General features: G+C 40.5%; 1 protein-coding gene across 13 annotated transcripts in view; it reads right to left on the reverse strand.

Moving 5' to 3' along the window:
- Positions 1 to 17,882, reverse strand: part of DOCK10 (dedicator of cytokinesis 10) — a 179,114-nt gene that overhangs the window by 141,530 nt on the left and 19,702 nt on the right. For 8 of the 13 annotated variants that reach the window (XM_053390048.1, XM_053390063.1, XM_053390049.1 and 5 more), the window contains exon 1: positions 6,271 to 6,573. The exons of 4 other annotated variants lie outside the window; for them this stretch is intronic. In XM_053390048.1, the coding sequence (XP_053246023.1) occupies positions 6,271 to 6,432 (162 nt within the window). In that variant the 5' untranslated portion in view covers positions 6,433 to 6,573. Of the gene's footprint in view, positions 1 to 6,270; positions 6,574 to 17,882 lie in introns of those variants that run through there. One more of the 13 variants, XM_053390054.1, reaches the window with a different exon arrangement.

Genomic DNA, 17,882 nt, shown 5'->3' on the forward strand with positions numbered 1-17,882 from the left:
GAGACAGTGGTTAGAAAGCAGATTATAATAAACTATCTTTTCAATAGCAGTGTGCCAATTTAATTAGGGCATTTTACATTTGGCTTCTCCTTCCCTGAACTCTTAGACTGCCTCTGCCTCTTGATCTTTCTGCTTTATCCCCCCTCCAGTTTCCCCACGAAGCTCTTCATTTCTGGCATTTTCTTTTGCTTGGCTGACTTCCTCATCTCGTCTCTCTGCTTTATGGGTCTGTTCCTCAATCAGCGCCTCTCTTGAAGAAGTGCCTGTTTGCTTCCAACACTGAGTTTACAGACTTTTGCTACTAGCCAGAGTCCTGGAGACAGCTTCTAAGTATGTTTACACCTATCCAGATTAACTGCACTGAGCTGCAACCAAAGACAAATATACACTCAAGAACAAGTCCAGCTTACTTGACACGCCAAGCAAATGGGTTGCAGCTGAAAAACAAACATGTCTGGTGCAGCTTCTTAGCTGAGAATAGATTAAAAGTAAAATTAGCCTCTCTGCATCTACCTAAAACTATGTGACACCAACTATAGCTTTAACTGTTTATAACTGGCTTAAATTGGGAGCAAAGCCACATTTGTGGATTCTATCTCTCTCCCCCCCTCTTTCTCGTTTTTATTTAAGCTCAATCTGACAGTAAACTAAGTAAAGCACAATCTTCATTTTGTTCTGGCTTTCCTATTTCTCTTCTCTCGACTTCTATTTTTGCAAAGACAACAAAAAAGTTACTAGCCTGCAAAAAAGAAAAAGCTGGGAGTAGGCTTCACTGAGGCTAATAGGTTTTCTTTCCATGCTGGCAACAGAAGAGGAGAAACACTGCTCTCCTTGCCTCATGTGGAAACATAGACATGCTGGAGCCAGAGTAAGTGATAATGTGTAGACAGCCCAAGTGGGCTATTGGAGGAGAGAGAGGTTAATCTGTTCCTTCTCTACCAACCTGCATTAACCAGGTGAGTCCTTAAATTCAAAGCTAGCCTAACACTGTCTTTCTATGTTTATTCTAGGGCTTCATTGGATACCGACCACTTTTGGGTTTTTACTCCAAAACTGGCAATTTCTGCTCTCATCGAAATGTCTCATCCCAACCAGTAACTTATTTTCCCCACCCCCCAAAAAATATTCACCTTTCCCCAGTCCTGTTCAATGCAATTGTTTCCTTGGGTGTTGCTTCTTCAGCTTTGCATACACACGTGTGCCTTCCATACCTGCTTATTTCTAGCCCTTGAATAGTCACATGGGTAATTTCAGTCAATCTGAATGAGATAATTCCATGATGCTATAGCTGAGTGGATACTTTTGATTATACTAAAAATATTTATTTCATAAAAATCATATAATGCTTGACTTTTTAAAATAAAATAAAAAAGCTTTGGCTGTAGTCGTTAATTCTTAGATACAGAGAGAGTCTATCTATTTCTTTTATATCACTATGTTGTCTAAACAGAAGCCTGGCAGTATATGGCTGTACAAGGCTCAGCCTGTGATTGCTTCGCGTAACATTTTCTGACATAGGAACCTTCAGTCTAACTCAGGGATACCCAACATGATGCCTTGATATTTTTTAGCTCTCAACTCCCATCTTCTCTAACAATTGGCTATACTGGCTGGCACTAGTCCAATCATGTCTGGAGGGCACCAAACTGCCTACACCTGGTCTAACTCATGACTTCCTACTACCTCCTATGAACTACCAGTAACACTCCTGTAATCCTCCTAAGTGCCTCCATTAGGTTGCACATTCTTTAGAGCAAGACAGAAGACTGAGGTGTACAATGGCTTCAAGTACCTAGGCAACTATTCACTTTAGACAAGGTAACATAGATTGCTGCAGACCTTTCCCAGTGGAAATATTGTTTCCTGTTATAAGACAATTGACTTTTGTGGGGAGAAAAGAACCACACAGGTTAGAGCATCCCTTCATCTTCCAGTGCTGAAAAGCAGGAAGCCTAGTATCTTTTCAGCTGACCCAACTACAAACAATCACTCTGACCTAATGCTAAGTCTCCTGCACAAAGTCATATGTTTATTTGTGATTAGAAAATATTGGAGAGAACACAAAGCAGTATTTGGAGCTGGCATCTGAGTGGCTACTCATTGATTAGAAATTGTTCTAGGATGTACATAGTGTTGCTGTACTAGTGTTTTAGGTACATCCACCTGGAGCATCTCATTGATGGATGCATTATAAAAAAAATCAATAAATACATCAACTTTAATAATTAATAAATATTATTATGCATCAAAACTTCTGAGTACGCTAGAAAGCAACCAAATTGGAGAATCACTGTCTCTCTCAGATGATATGGCATACAATGTCTGACTAAATGTAGCAACTTTGAGGTCTTTGGATGAAGCCCTCTAACAAATAATAGTAAGCCTTACCGTGGTTCAACCATTTAAAGTTTAATCAGGTACAGCTATTTAGATGTCTGCTTGATAATTCCATCCATGCAACAACTGATCTTATTCTCAAAGAATCTAATGAAGGAACTGAAACACAACACACAACCAAGTCACACAAGTAGCCTCTAATGACAGTCTCAAATGGCTGTCCAAATTCACAGCCCACTCAGTTTCACGATATTTGGGTGTATTTGCTGAACAAGGCACAAATCCTGTTTACTACCTCATCTTCTAGAAAGAACAAATACTTCAGGTTCTTTTGTAAATTTCTCTGTTCTACAGGAAACAGAAATTTAGCAAACTTCTTTTTAGATTGCTTCTTATGGACTCTGAACTCAATAAGAAGGAAGTGACTGAGTTTGTAAAAACAGGGAAAGGCTATTCACTGAAGTACTGTACTGATATGAGGCTATGTAATTACACAAAGGGTACTATACAAATCCTATAGAAATCAATGCCTCATTTTTATTTTTTGCAAGGCTCCTGTGACTTTAAACAGTTGCATGATCAACTGCCATAGACTAGTTTGGACAAAGAGGAATGGTGGGAGGAACCAACTGGGAAACCCCCGAGGGAAGAAGGCTCAGAGTCCAGAGAGTGGTGATGGGACAATGAGTGGTCAGAGGGAGAAGAGGAAGAAGACTGGGAGGAGGAGGTGTTGGAAGCTAAAGAGGTAACAGGTCTTAGTGAGATGGGATAGTCTGTGGCAGGAGGGAGTCCAGAATCAGAGGCAGAAGCTGAAGAAGGAGAGGGAGGGCAAGAGGCAGAGATGAGTCTGGCTGGTGAAAAGGCATGGGTGTCTCCCCCTCCTGCTGTGACAAACTCCCCCCCCCGGTCTGCAAGAACCAGAAGAGGCATGTGAAGGGTGGGGAAGTTAACTTCATGCAGGCATAGTCTCAGATTGCTTGGGGGAAACCCTGTGGGGAGGCAAGGACCCTGTCTCAGCAACCGCTTCATGGGGGCAAGACTTACTCTTATGCAGGTCCTGTTTTTGCTAATAAAGAGTTAACTCCAACTTGCTCAGTGTGATTTACTGCTGGCTCACTCCTGTCATCAACATATATTTGTTAGGATGTAGTTCCATCTCCCTGGCAGTATCCCAACAATATTAAGTGCCCCCCATAACCCCCTCCCATGCAGCTACAGTAATAGGGAGAGATTAATATATGTAATTCATCTAGCTGCTTTAAAAACATAAAAGCTTCCAGGTGGGGAGATGTTGGCAACTATTGCGTCACATACCTTTCACTGGTTTTAAATGGTTTTGCATTTCTATTTTTTATTTTAAGCAACGAAGTAATTCTATGGGAAAGTGTTCTATTATACATTCATATCTTCCACATTAATAATAAGTTTTCAGCTGATGTCAATGAAAACAGACAACTTGTGCATACATTGGGTGGGAACTCCTCATGTGCCTTTGAGCATTCAAAAAAAGACCACATTTTGTCACAAGTAAGTAGCTCTGTGGTTGAATTTCACAGCTCTCCAGGGAAGGCTTACCCAAATAGGGGGCTACTCCACCAACCTCAATGTATGCTCAGCCAAATACTTGTTTCAAAACATTGTTACGTATGCCACCCCAATCTCTGCTGAATGGCTACATGAGATTCCAGGGGTTCCAAATGCTCACCCAGGGTTGTGCTAACCAAACCTAGTGCAAGACAGCACCTTTTTCTTGCTGCACAGCCTGCCACCATGACCTTGGCAACGTCATGCCTAGTTGATGGTTTCCATTGACTTGCTTCCAGCACCTTTTGTCATTCCTAACAACTTCTATCTCAGTTGAGGCCCTGGCATCTTCCCTTCGATATTCAAATATTATCTAAATTCTACAATTTATTCAGTTCTAACATTCACTAACTCTAGCAGTTATGGCTGCCATTGCACCCCGAAATCAGTAATAGTATCTATTTTCTGGCCAAACACTTGCATTGTAAAATGCTTTCCATGTAAGTATATGAAAGCAATATGTAGGCTGTTCATGTGTTTTAGAATTTCTGCTCGGGAAGCTCACCTGTGATACATGTCATTAAGAAAGAAGATAAGCCCTGAATGGAGGCCAAATTTTGGCTAAACAATTCCTCAGTGCTAGGTGTTAGTGAAATTGCCTTTCTCAGCAGGCCTTCTCAACCATGGCATCCCAATCAGGGAATGCTCTTCCCAGAGAATTCCATCTTTCCCCCCTTCTGGTGCCATGATAATGCATTAAAATTTTCCCAAACCTTTTGCACATAATTTTAGTCCTACTGATTGTTTTAATCTGCCTTCTAAGCTCTTGCTGACTTTTAGTTCTTGTGTTCACTGTGATAATCTGGATTTGTATTGTTTATTTTCACCCTAATGCAATTCCTGGGAATTAATTCACGTTAGTTAAACCATCCTGGTATAAACATATCTATAATAAATCAATTACAAACAGAAATGTTCATTAAAAGAACCTGAAATTTTGAAACTTGCAAAGACAGGCCACTGTGGTCCATAAAGAGAAATCCTTCCTAAGGCTATTGTGCTAACAATGGCGCTAATAGTAGTATCTGGGTGATACTCAGAGGATACCTGGAATATCCTTTGTTAAAACAGGGAGTTAGCCACAGAGACTGCACAGTCCACACTTGTACCACTTGTCCGCTGTCTAGACAGGCAGAACACAAGTGAAAGCTGAACATGTATTCTGCAGGGATAGAATGTGCTGATATCCAATATGAACCATGTAGACATAAGGTATGAGTATCAGACTAAAAAAACACTTGTCCCCTTTTACATTCCATATATCTGAATGTCTATGAATAATTAAGAGGCTCTTTGCTATGGAGCAGCATTCTGGACTATCTACTCAGGTACAGTGTGCTGCAGGAACCTAAATGATATTCACCGATACTTTACCCTGTGGGGAAAGATGTGCATAACATGTAGAACTGAGCAATATTAACATGAGGCAACATCATACCTGCCTTGAGACTTTGCAATGTACTACTGCATCTGAAAACACTGTGCTGTGGTCATGGTAACTGGAAATAAAATGCTGAGAACTAAACAATCAAGACCATTCTTGTTTTATACCCTAATCAGAAATAATAAGAAATTCAGTTGAAGTGTTTTGGGGAATGGAAAGGGGAGCAGGAGAGTGGTCTCATTTCACTGTGCTCTTGCTCTTAAATCTTCTGCTTGAAAAAGCCAATTCTAGCACAACCAACATACCTAGCTTAAATTGGAGGTACATCTCTGAGCCCAAGTCACCAGGATTCTTTTCAACCAAAGCAAAATAAATATGAAGAGATCTCTTGTATTCATTCATAATCTAATAAGTCACTCTTAATGCAGAAAAGCCTACTGGCAGGGAAAAGAAATCTCTAGCTTCTGTAAAAAATAATTAACAAAAAAAAAACACCTTAAAGACTAAAAGGAATCATTTGCAACAATTGGTTGTGAGGAACTGTGGGAAGGTGCTAGGAAATCACTTTGCTCTATAATATGGCTGTGTCTATACCACTGAGGCAGAAGTTTTGAAGGAAGATGACAGAAACACTATAGAATTCAAAACAAATTATAGTCAAAATAAAATGACGCTGTTTGCAGCAACTAGAACAAAATGCAGAAAGAAATCCTGTCAGATAGCAAAATGCCCTTTTCTCTATTGCATACAGACCTTTCCTAGTTTCAGCTGCAGAGAAGTGGAAATTGCACTCTGTTAGGTAACAGGCAGAATTTCAATTAGAGGGTTTCACAGAGTTTCAAGCATGTTAGCAAATGCTCTTTTCTCCTCTTCTCCCCCACTCTCTATTGCAAGTCAAGAAATCACAAAACAATTGTCCTAAAAACCCCTCTCAGCTGTCACTGTATGCAAAGAGTATACTGTACCATTATGATGAGAGTTCTGGGTCTGCTCATTTCATCATCACTATCCAGAGGCAGGATTTCATGTGACAATTCCTCTTGCCGTCTTCTACAAATATGTGCACAGTTCCTCTGTACCACTGAACGAAAGGCTTGAAGCAGAACAATGCTGGCAGCACAGCCCATAGCTGCATCCTGAAGCCTACAAAATAACTTCTATGTTTATGCTATGTTTGAAAAACAGTAGCTCCTTGTCCCTGAAAACAGCCTACAGTGCAGCTGCAGCCAGCCAGCTCGCTCCAATCATTTCCTTGAGCTGCAATCATCTGATCACAACCAAATAGCTTGGATGCAGATATAGGAAAGATTTGATCCACTGAAACAACATAACACACACAGAGAGACACACACACAGAGAGAGTATTAAGGTCCTTTTTTATTTTTTTGCAGTAACTGTTTCTGAAAACACAGAACAATTTTTTTTCCTTTAGCAATAATCCTCCTCCTCCTCCTCCTGATCCCAGATTCAGAGAGCTGAAAAGTATAAACCAGCTGTTTAATAAAAAAAAAAATCTGGCAAGACTCATTTAAATGCCTGTTAACAATCACACAGAGGAAAATCAGCAATGACAACCATAAGGAGGATTAAACAGTGATGACTAAAAATGAAATACTTTGTTGTATTGCTTTATTAAGGATGAAAAATAAAATCCAGCTTCTGCTCCATTGAGGCACATAGGCTGGTACCTTTGGATGAAAGTGTTTCATTTTCTCATACGAAATTAACACGTCAAAGTATTAAGACATGATGGGCGGGGGGGAATGCAACATAATAACAATAAATGGGTTGCACAGCTCATGCCTAAACATCAATGGCTTCATGAAAAACACCACTGTTTAGCTATGAAATGCTTTTCAAGACTAGTTTTTTTGTGAGTGATCCCACACAAACACTTCTGCAGACTGTGGCATTTTTTTATACTGGCAGAGGCAGCTTGTGTGTGGCAAATGTTTCTAGGAGGGCTCACTTCCAAGGAATTAAGCACAGATTATCTCTCCCCCCACCCACCCACCCCCGCAGCCACCCCCACCCCTCAAAAGAAAAAGGAAAAAAGCAAGATAACCAACTGGGAAGCATTTGTAAATGTTTTATTGCTAATAATTAATGCAGAGAAAGAAGCAGGGTTTGAGCAGTTAACAACTTAGTATTCTAACTGCTGGCAGAGAAGTAATTGAGAAAGCTGCTAAAAAGAGGTGCTTAGAAACCACATGACCCCGTTTGGATAAATATCAAGATCTTAATGGTACAGTTGTGTGAGGTAAGAGTACTTCAGGGAAAGTTGGCACTAAGCCCTGTTTCTCACAAGTGAAGAGAGCTGCGAGTGTTGCAAGGAAGATGTTTTTAGAAGGAACAGCATTCTCGTTTCTCTGCTTATTTTCTTACTATCTGTTGCATCTGCAGTCACATCTGTCTTCACTTTTAAAACATTGTTTCTGTCTACACACATGTGTGTGCACACACACATGGCCCTACTGCTTTTGTAGGCAGTGGGAGCCTTGCCATTCACTTTCATGGGGACTTGAGTAAGCCTGTAATTCCTGTTGATGTAATCTTTGGAACGGCTGTTTCATAGAATGGATTGCTTAAAAAGAGAATGGTGCTGCTAACACTGTTCTCCGGAACCATTTTACACAGGGGTTGATTAGGATTTAATTGCCCAGTAATCTGTCACAATATGGCAGCATTTAAATGAAAATATTTACCAGGGCCATTAAATGGCTCGCTTTTTAAAAAAAGGCCTCCTGCCCACTGCCAAATGCTTCTCTTTGCTTGTATCAAGAGCGAACTGACTGCAGTACTTTGATCTATTCTCTCTCGCTCTGTCATGTATGCATATATGAGAGACACACAGGCATAGTAAACAGCATTTGCATCTATCCGCCTTGAGTTTTGTTAGCATCCTTTCAGGAAACGCTTTGCTTCCCCCCCCCCCAAGTCATCTCACTAGAAAACTCCTTCTCTTGAATCATGATCTGGTGCATAGGAAAGTTACACGTTAGAAAAGTCCAAGGCATACTTTTTTATGCTTAGCAGTTTCATTTCTTCAAATACACTTGCAGCAACACAGTGCTGTCATTCCAGCTTCAAAATGGGATGCCTCACTGCCTCTTGCCTACCCCACTTGTCTTTTCATTACTTTCCTTCTGCACATTAGGATGAAGCTGACCCTTTTGGGAGATAAGAGACTAAAATAGTTATCATTGCTGGTCTTAATAGCACCAGTCTGGGTTTGACTAACTTCCATTATGGTGTATGTAGTTTCCTCTTCTAGTGTCTGCGGCATGGCCTTGGGCAATATTAATGTCCCTGGCATGACAGGCTGCTGCTGTTATTTTACTCATATCATACTGGAGTGCTTGGAGTTTGGTTTCTATGGCAACAAGGCCCAATTTCACCATGCAACTGGATGCCAGACAATTCTTTTCCAAATCCCTTTAAAAAACTAGTGGAGGAAAATTCCCACAGAACTGTACAGTCCTGGATCAGGTCCATTCTCTTTAAATGCTTTAATAAGGAGTCAGAGAAGAATTGCTCGAGATATGGCTAGGAAGCAGCTGTGGCTTATAATCACTATAAAGAAGTACAAAGAGAACAAAGCCTACCCCAAGGGAACAAGACAAACTCTTTGTAATTCATAGAACTGTAGAATTGTAGAGTTGGAATGGATCCTGAGCACCATACTCCAACCTCCTGCAATGCAGGAATCTCAACTATAGCATCCACGACAGATGGCCATCCAACCTCTGCTTAAAAATCTCCAAGGAAGACGAGTCCACCACCTCCTGAAGGAGTCCATTCCACCGTTTGAACAGCTGTTCCTATCAAAAAGTTATTCCTTAAGTTTAGTTGGAATCTCATTTCTTGTAAATTGAAGCCATTGGTTCGGGCTGTTCCCTTTGGAACAGGAGAAAACATACTTGCTCAATTTCCATGAGGCACCCCTTCAGGTATTTGAAGATGACTATCATAGCTCCCTTCAGTCTCCTCTTATCTGGACTAAACATATCCAACTCCCTCAACCATTCCTCATAATGTTTGCTTTCCTGACCCTTTATCATCTTGGTCACCCTGATGTGTGGGCGAAAAGCCAGAGGAGTTTTGTGCTTCAAACTAAGGCAACTGTAGGCCAAATGGGTTGCAGAAAAGGAAAGCAGCAACTCTACTTAGTTACTGTTAACCAGCCATTTATTTACTGGGTATCTTACAAAATTATCTTTATACAGGCAGTTATGGATAAACTAGATTTGGAGATCTGGAAGGGCCCAGATAATAATCTACTGAAGACTTCTTCAACCTGGTGTCATCCAGGTAGTCCAAATTGGACTACAATTCTTTTCAGCTCTGGCCAGCATGGCCAATGCTCAGGGATGCTGGCCACAGTAATCCAAAACATCTGGAACGAACCAGGTTACCACCCAAAAGGTAGGATGATCCTTTCACCCAGATCCATCTAGGCACATGCCGTTTGGACTATTGTGTTCTGGGGCATCACACTTTAAGAAGGAAGGAGGCAACCTGGAAGGGATGCAGAGGAATGCAAAATGATGATGAGCACTGTGGCAAGCAAGTCATATGTCAAAAAGTTGAAGGTGTTGGGAATGTTCAGTCTGATAAAGAGAAGATTGGGGAAAACAGAATCATAGAACTGTTGCTTTGGAAGGGACCATGAGGATCATCTTGTTCAACCTCCTGCAATGCAGAAATCCTTTCACCTGTTGTGGGGCTCAAACCCACAACCCTGAAATTAAGAGTCTCAAACTCTACCGCCTTCATGCCAGAAGAGGTGTTCTGGGCTGAGAAGAGGAAGACAACCCGTCAGCACAGCAGGTCAACTGTTTGGCTTGAACCACCAAACTTTTTTTCCTTCCAAAACTGTCACCCTCTCTAGCTGATTCCATGGGAAAGGCCCATATAATAAGGCCCGCAGTCTTGTTTCAAAGTCAGATCTCTTCAACTTCTCTTGCTTTAGGACAGATTCTGTTCATATCCTTTCTGACCGTTGACAGAATTTATTTTTGTAAGATTGCACATCTTATCTTTCAGTATAGCTTTTTTGATTGAAATTACTTAGGCAGGGATCACACAAGTGATAAAAGGCAAGATATAAATTGAAATAATTAGTCAATCAGTCAGTTGGTAGTATGGCCAAAGTCTTTATGCTTAAGTCGTATGAGCTCCATTCATCTGTAAAGCAATACGTCTAAATTGCTATATTAAATCACCAAGGAAAAACACCTATTAAAATCACCTTGATTCAAATCAGTTACTCATACATTCATCCTATCTCATTGTTCTCAATGCCACAACTAACATTTTTACATTTGCTCGATTGCATCTTATTTATTTACCGTATTTATATTTCACCATTGCCCCCTCCTCATCTAGTGTTCACATCAACCTTGCCTAGTAGGTTAGGCTGAGAAGTATGGACTGACCCCAGGTCACCCAGTGAGCTTCATGGCTGAGTGGGTATTTGAACCCTGGTCTCCCAGGTCCTAGACCAATACACTCCCAACCACTGCACCACATTGGCTCTCACGTATTCTTATGTGTTGAGGACTCCTAAGAACTAGAGGCCAAGACAGGTGATTTGCAGTTCTGAGAATGAGATCTGTAGCACTCTGAATGTGCTTCGAGAGCACTTTTAAAATATATGATATTCATTGCTATATGTTGCAGCTAGCTACTCCTGCTATGTTACAGACACATGCAAATGAAAGAAAACTCAAAGCACATTCACAGCCCGGGGGGAAAGGATAAGAACCACCATTATCATTGTGAGAAATGGTCCATCTAGTGCAATAAAGTGACACAAAATAGAAGCTGGATCAGATGAGACAAAAGGAACTATTCAAGAAGCAGAACACTTATGGAATGAGCAAACAGAAGTGGTAGTTAACTAGGAATATCTAGCAGTCAGTGATGAATACATAAATTGGAACAGGACCAATTACAGATTCCCGCGGCACCCCGCTTACTCTCTGCAACAAAAAAGCAAACTCGAGTATGATAAACACAAAGTAATTTAAAATGTGCAAACTGAAAGAACAACTTTTTCAGTATTGAAGTGAAAATGTGTCGCAGCACAGGAACCAACCGACAATACATTGTTCAAAAGAAATGGATCAAGAGAGAAATCAATATAATGATAATTCTGAATCCCTCGAACTGTCTTACTACAAATGGTGGGCAGATATAGTTGCTGTTGATGAGGGTGAATATGTTGCTGTTGCTGTTGTTGCTGTTGTTGTTGTGCATAGACACTCCGTTATTTAGAAAGGGGAGCAGCATCCATTTGAAAAATAAAACCTCTTGCATCAGACAGACAGAGAATCACAATATCTCTCAGTTAAAGAGTGACATAATTTCTTCAAAATACTACTGTTAGCAAACAGACAAATGAGGAACTGCAGGAAATTAGTAAGCATATGGCACCCTCTAGGGAGTAACCCTTGAAAGGCAGCTAGATCACCCTGAAATATTTTAAGTAAGTAGCTTCCCAGATTGCAACTATGCCTACTGAATTTTCTTTAGCATTTAAAAAACTAGGAATTTTTAATTCCAGATGACCACTTAATCCAAGCTAAATGAGAGAAGGGCAAGGGAGCAAGCATTTGGACTTAGTCCTGCCTTAAACAACGAATCATCACTATTACAGGCAGATAGCCCAGGCAGAAGCAAAACTCCATGTGGCGTTCACACAGAGCCCCCCCACCCCCGGTCGTTCCACAGACTATTGACCCTGCACCACCACGGCTTATCTCTTCCACTGCCACCAACCAGGTTTCCCCGGTAATATATTCAGACTCAGTCAGGTTGTAACGTATTAACAAAGATTCCAGTTTATTGTGAACGCAAACAAGTTTTAAATACAGTGGACGCTCGGGTTGCGAACATGATCCGTGCGGGAGGACGTTCGCAACCCGCAGTGTTCACAACCCACAGCACCGCGTCTGTACACAAGCGGGTCGTGATTTGGTGCTTCTGCGCAAGCGCCGAAACCTGGAAGTAACCTGTTCCGGTACTTCCGGGTTCGGTCTGGTGCACAACCCGAAAATACACAACCAGAAGTGTCTGTAACCCGAGATATGACTGTACTTTGAAACACTAATCCGATTCACTCTCTCTGTCTCCCCTCTGTGTCTAACTCACTCTGACTCCTATGCCTCCCACCCACAAGAAACCAACCGAACTAACTGCCAAACCCCCTGTGTTGAGCCTTAAACACAGTTAGGCTCCGCCTCTGGGCTTTCTTATTGGCCAGCCTATCAGCCCTTTCTCTCTTTCCCCCAGTACAACATCTCCATAATGAGTCCATAATGAGCCACACTCCACATCAGTGCTCCCCAGATATTGGGAAGTACCCCCCACACCCCAATCAATCATTTCCTCAACTGCTAGGGAATAGTTGCATAAAGCATGAGTTTGCACATCGGAAGCCATTGTGATGCATTGTTTGTCACTGTCCTTTCCCCCTCTCTCTTCCACGTTTGCTTCTGACGTGGTTGCTGAGAATATTTATTTATTATCTAAAGGCAGAATGCTTAGAGAATATTTATTATAGAAAGTAGAACATTAAGTAAGCAACATCAACAAGAACCATTCTTTGGTTCAACTAAACCAGCCAGTTGAGGGAGGGGCCCCCCCACTCATTTGCCCTCTGGCACAGAGCAACTTTCTTTCTTATACTAAAGACCTGTACATATGGGGATTGTGGCCCTTGCCCGGTTAAATCAAAAGTGGAATCCCCTAAACTCACAACAGTATGCTTTCACCTTCATAAGTCAATAGTTCTTCCTCATAGTGGCAAGTGAGTCACAGCATTTGCAAACAGTGAAAACATCACATGGCAAGCACATTTCTGAGAAAGTTTAACATGCTACCTCAAAGCAGCAGCAACTTCCTGTCAAGCTATCTAAAGTCACTCGGTCACCTAGCAGGAAACCCTAAACTTTGCTGTTCTCAGGCATCGTTGCCATGCTTTGTTCTGAGCTGGCTTTGTTTTTGTATCTTGCTTTAGCATGCGTAGTTTCTCTTGTCACTGCAAAGGCTTTCAAAGTAACCATACTTCATCAGAAAGCTGAGACTGGGATAGGATTCATGAGAGTGTGCCATTCAGCTAAGGTTTACTCAGAGCAGAGCCATTGAAATTAAAGGACATGATTAAGTTAGATCCATTAATTTGAATGGGTTTACTCTGGATAGCATCTTTATGTACTTAAGATTAATGGGTAGGGGGAAAGTTTATGCAAGAAAAATCCAATTGATTTCAATTATATTAATTCACTAAGACCTAAAAGATCATAGTGCTTAAGTGTGAGAGGAAGCAAGTGGCTTTTTCAAATCTGGCCTCAGGCATAAGTATCACCACTAGGTGATAATAATACTATACTATCATGTGGGGTTGTTGTAATTAATACTAAGGTAATATATATAATACTTGAAATGCACAGCATATGCAGAGTATGAATTAATCTGTGAAAAATTGTCTCAGTTGACTATGTAAAATAAATAAATGGCCATGTAACACAACTGGAGAGTCAGCTTGTGTCTCTGATAACTTTTAAATAAATGTGCCTGTCAAACAAAGAGAGAACTTAATTAGCTGGAATTTAATAGAGCTTGCTCTGTAATCCTAAGCATGTTTACTCAGAAGTAAGTCACGTTGAGTTTAATTATCAGGAGTATCTATAGCTGAAATAAATTCAAATTAGGGACTGACGGTTCAGTTTGTTCATGGCCCATGTCAGTGTCACATAAATTGCATACATCTACTCTCTCTCTTCCCCACATTAATATGTGATTCTGCCACCCCCCAAAAAAACTGCTTGAATTTTTGTATTTAAGTACATATTTTTGATCCTATTTTCTCACAAAATACAAATTTCTAAATGCAATTTATGCTAGATGTTGGAATATATGCATTTTTGCTATGCTTTTTAAGCTGAGAACTGCACCACAAAATTCAGAGAAGAGAAAAATCTGCAAAATAAGCTGTGTTCTTATCCACAGATTAATAAGGAAGGGCAGATCAAGCAAATTCAAATCAGAATTCACAAAGAATGGGTTCTTCAAGCACCCCTAATAACTGGGTGAGGTTTGCAGATAACCTCTTGGGCATTTAGCCACCTTCTTAAATAAGCCATTGTACACATATACATTTCTGAAGATAGAACCATTTAAAATTAAACACTATCATTCTAAAAGGGCTGATTTCTTATTTCACAGTGAATAAACACAATTTGACACTGTGACACAAATCACATCAAAAATGTGCCATACACATTGAGAGACATGGGGTTTTTTCCTCACTAGATGAAATGTAGGTTAAGCAGCAGAAACGCAGACAAGACAAGGTTTGACAACAGGCAATAGTTCACTTAAGGAGGTTGAGTGGGTAGAGAATGTGCAGTTTAAGCGAACCGAACATCAACACATGAGCTTTAAGTAGAGATGAAACACTGGTAATTATAGGCAGAAACAAGTAAAAAAAAAAAAGACACACACACCTCAAAAAGGGGGTGTAAATACAAATGCCATTGTATTATTGGGAGAAACCATTTCAGAATCAGAGTTCTGGTCTAAATTCCAGCCATAAATATCTTATTTCCAAATAGTTTTAATTGAATGTGATTTACCTACATCTAGGCCAACATCCTGTTCTTGCAGCGGCAAACCAGTTGCCTATGGAAAACCCATAAGCAGTGTGTAACACCACTTTCCTCAGTTGTGATTCCCAACAACTGGTATCCACAATGGACTGGTAATTCTAATTTAAGTATAATATGCATTGCCGTCTGACATGCTCTCCACAGAAGGACTAGATCACTTTCAGGTTCTAACTCTATGATTAAATATTATTTGCTGCATATTCTTGAAGCACAAAAATGTTGTGGCTGTGATCTTTTCAGAATAATCTCTTTCACACCTGGTTTTCTAATACCTAGAAATTATTATTTTTGAATTTAGTCTTCTTTTCCATTTGCTTGTATACCCCAGTATTTTGACATTATTTTGGGGTGAGCTTATGTATGCTTTGCCTGCATTGTGTATGTTTGTATGGTTACATTTTTAAAAACAATTATTGCTAAAAACTGCTTAAGTAGCCAGTGGATGGAAAATGGATACATCCTATTGCATATTTAGGGGAAACAGGGACAAACCCCTCAGCAAATTAGGGTACTTTGCTGGCTGTTGACAGTTTCTACTTCAGAGTCTCAGTTTTTACCTCTGACAGCTTTGCTGTACCAGTTTTCAGAGTGAGAGCTAGTAGAGGTGGGTGTGAGGAGTTATATCATAATAAGGCAGTTCCATCTTATACATGTCATCCAGCCCAAGTTTCATTTCTGTCAACTGCACATGACATGATGGTGTCACTAGTTAGTGCAAAGATAACCATTTCATGAAAAATGGATGAAGTGCTTACAGTTCCATTATGCTGATCAACAACAAGAAACAGGACCAATAATTTCAGAGAACAGTGTGGGAGAATGTGTGCTTCTTGCCCTACAGAACCTCCCAAGAGTTAAGACCAACAGAGGGGGACCATCTTGGTAGTACCACTGCCCTTGCAAGTTTGGGAAGTGGTGGTTTAGGAAGGAGCGCTCTCTGTGGCAGCTCCTAAGCTGCGCAATTCCTTCGCTACGGAGGTGCAGTTGCTGAAGACATATCTCTTGACAGCTGCATTGCAAGGAGTTGAACTAGATAATCCTCAGAGTCCCTTCCAGCTCTAGGATTCTTTACCCTGGCCTTTGACACTTCACTCACTCTCACACACCAGGACCCACCCTATTCTCCTGACTGTAGATTGAATTAACGGGGCTCTGCTCAAGTACAAGTTCGATTGTTGAGAAAATCATCACCATCCCTACATACCAACTGGCACGCATAAAAACAAAATGCCGTTAAATTTCACCTTCACAGATGATAGACATTCTGCATTTATGAAACTGAACCCACCAGAACAAGGGTGGGTGGAAACAGAAATCCGTCCAGACCCTTTAAGTAGGTGCCAGAACACAAAGTAACAATAAGAGCGTATGCCGAGAGAGGAAATTATAAGCCATCCTTTTCATAGCTTCTTTTTTCACTCCATATTTGATCACGAGTTTACTCATGACTGATTTGCTTGTGTTAGCTTACTCTTTTGTGTTTAGCAAAAGGTAATAATGTTTAATTTAGCCATCTGATTGTCATGCTTCTTCTGCAAAGGTGGATAGCATAAGACTTACACTCGCTTTTGAAGTCCCACTGCATTTGCATTGTTTATCTGACTGTTGCATGCAGAAGATAAACTTATTTCAGATCATTGGTATCTGTATCCATTTGGATATCCACCAGTGCAAATAACAATTCATGCTCTTCATACAATTATCAATTATGTCAATGGCTTTTAAAAGTTAAATAGCAGGTACAGAGGCCCCAATCCTTTCATCCTTTGCCACCTGCTGTGGGTCCGATCCTGATAAAATGGTCTCCCCCCAATCCGACCCATTCTCGGCAGAATGAGACATTATACTACAAATGGCTACTGCTGGAAATAATCAAGGGAAAGCAGGCATTGGGAAGGTTTCAATTAAAAAAACAGAGAAATTAATGTACTCGGGGTAATTAAAAAATGACTCAACCTGACATTTCAAATTTACAGTTAGTATGTACTTTTTAGATTTCAGATAAGGTCTTTTCAAACCTTTGGTTAACCATTTTCATACCAAATAGGTTAACCAAAGGTTTTGACTACCCTTTTGTATGTGCTTTTTCATAAAATTCATATCCTTTCTTTTTTCTTCTCCTAGATTAAGTATGGAAGAATTCCATGGGAGAGTGGAGGTTCACTGTATTTATAACTAGCAGTATAGGTTCAGAGAGAAACGCACTTGAAGGGGAAATTACTTTCAAGAAACATTTAAACCAGGGGTACCTATCCTGTCACCCTCCAGATGTTGCCAGATTACAACACCCACCATCCCTGGTCATTGGTCATGATGGCTAGGGTTGATAGTAGTTGGTGTTCAACAACATTTGGTGGGCTACAGGCAAGCCATCCCTGTAACAGACCTACACTCGTGATAATGTAAACCTAAACAGGCAGAGCAACAAATAAAACCAGCAAAAACATTCTTTTGTTGATCAGATTTAATTTTCCTTTCTTCACATCCATGCTGGTATCAGTTGTCTCCAGTTGGAGAAGAGGTGTTTTTCTCCTGCTGGTGCTTGTAAGCTAGCTGCATTCATTAAACACCATTATATCTGCATCATTTAATTTAGGTCAACATGTCAAAGCGATGCAAGTTCATATTTGCTCCCAGTCAGTCTATCTTACCCTCAATAACAAAAGAAGGCTAAACAAGCTGTATTTGGACTCAGCAATAGAAATCACCATGTACTTTATATTCCATGACGATAAAGCACAAAGAGCACATGTACCATATATGGCATACAATTTTGTTTCTACCTGTGCGCAGTTGCTCTTTCCAAAGATAAATGTGAATGTTAGCCATCAATTTCGTACTTAACAGTGATAGCAATGTGTTTAAGAAATGAGGGTTTTGAACAATCCTAAGCCAGTATGCAT

Source organism: Podarcis raffonei, chromosome 5, assembly GCF_027172205.1.
Source record: "Podarcis raffonei isolate rPodRaf1 chromosome 5, rPodRaf1.pri, whole genome shotgun sequence".
In the NCBI taxonomy this organism is placed as follows: Eukaryota; Metazoa; Chordata; class Lepidosauria; order Squamata; family Lacertidae; genus Podarcis; species Podarcis raffonei.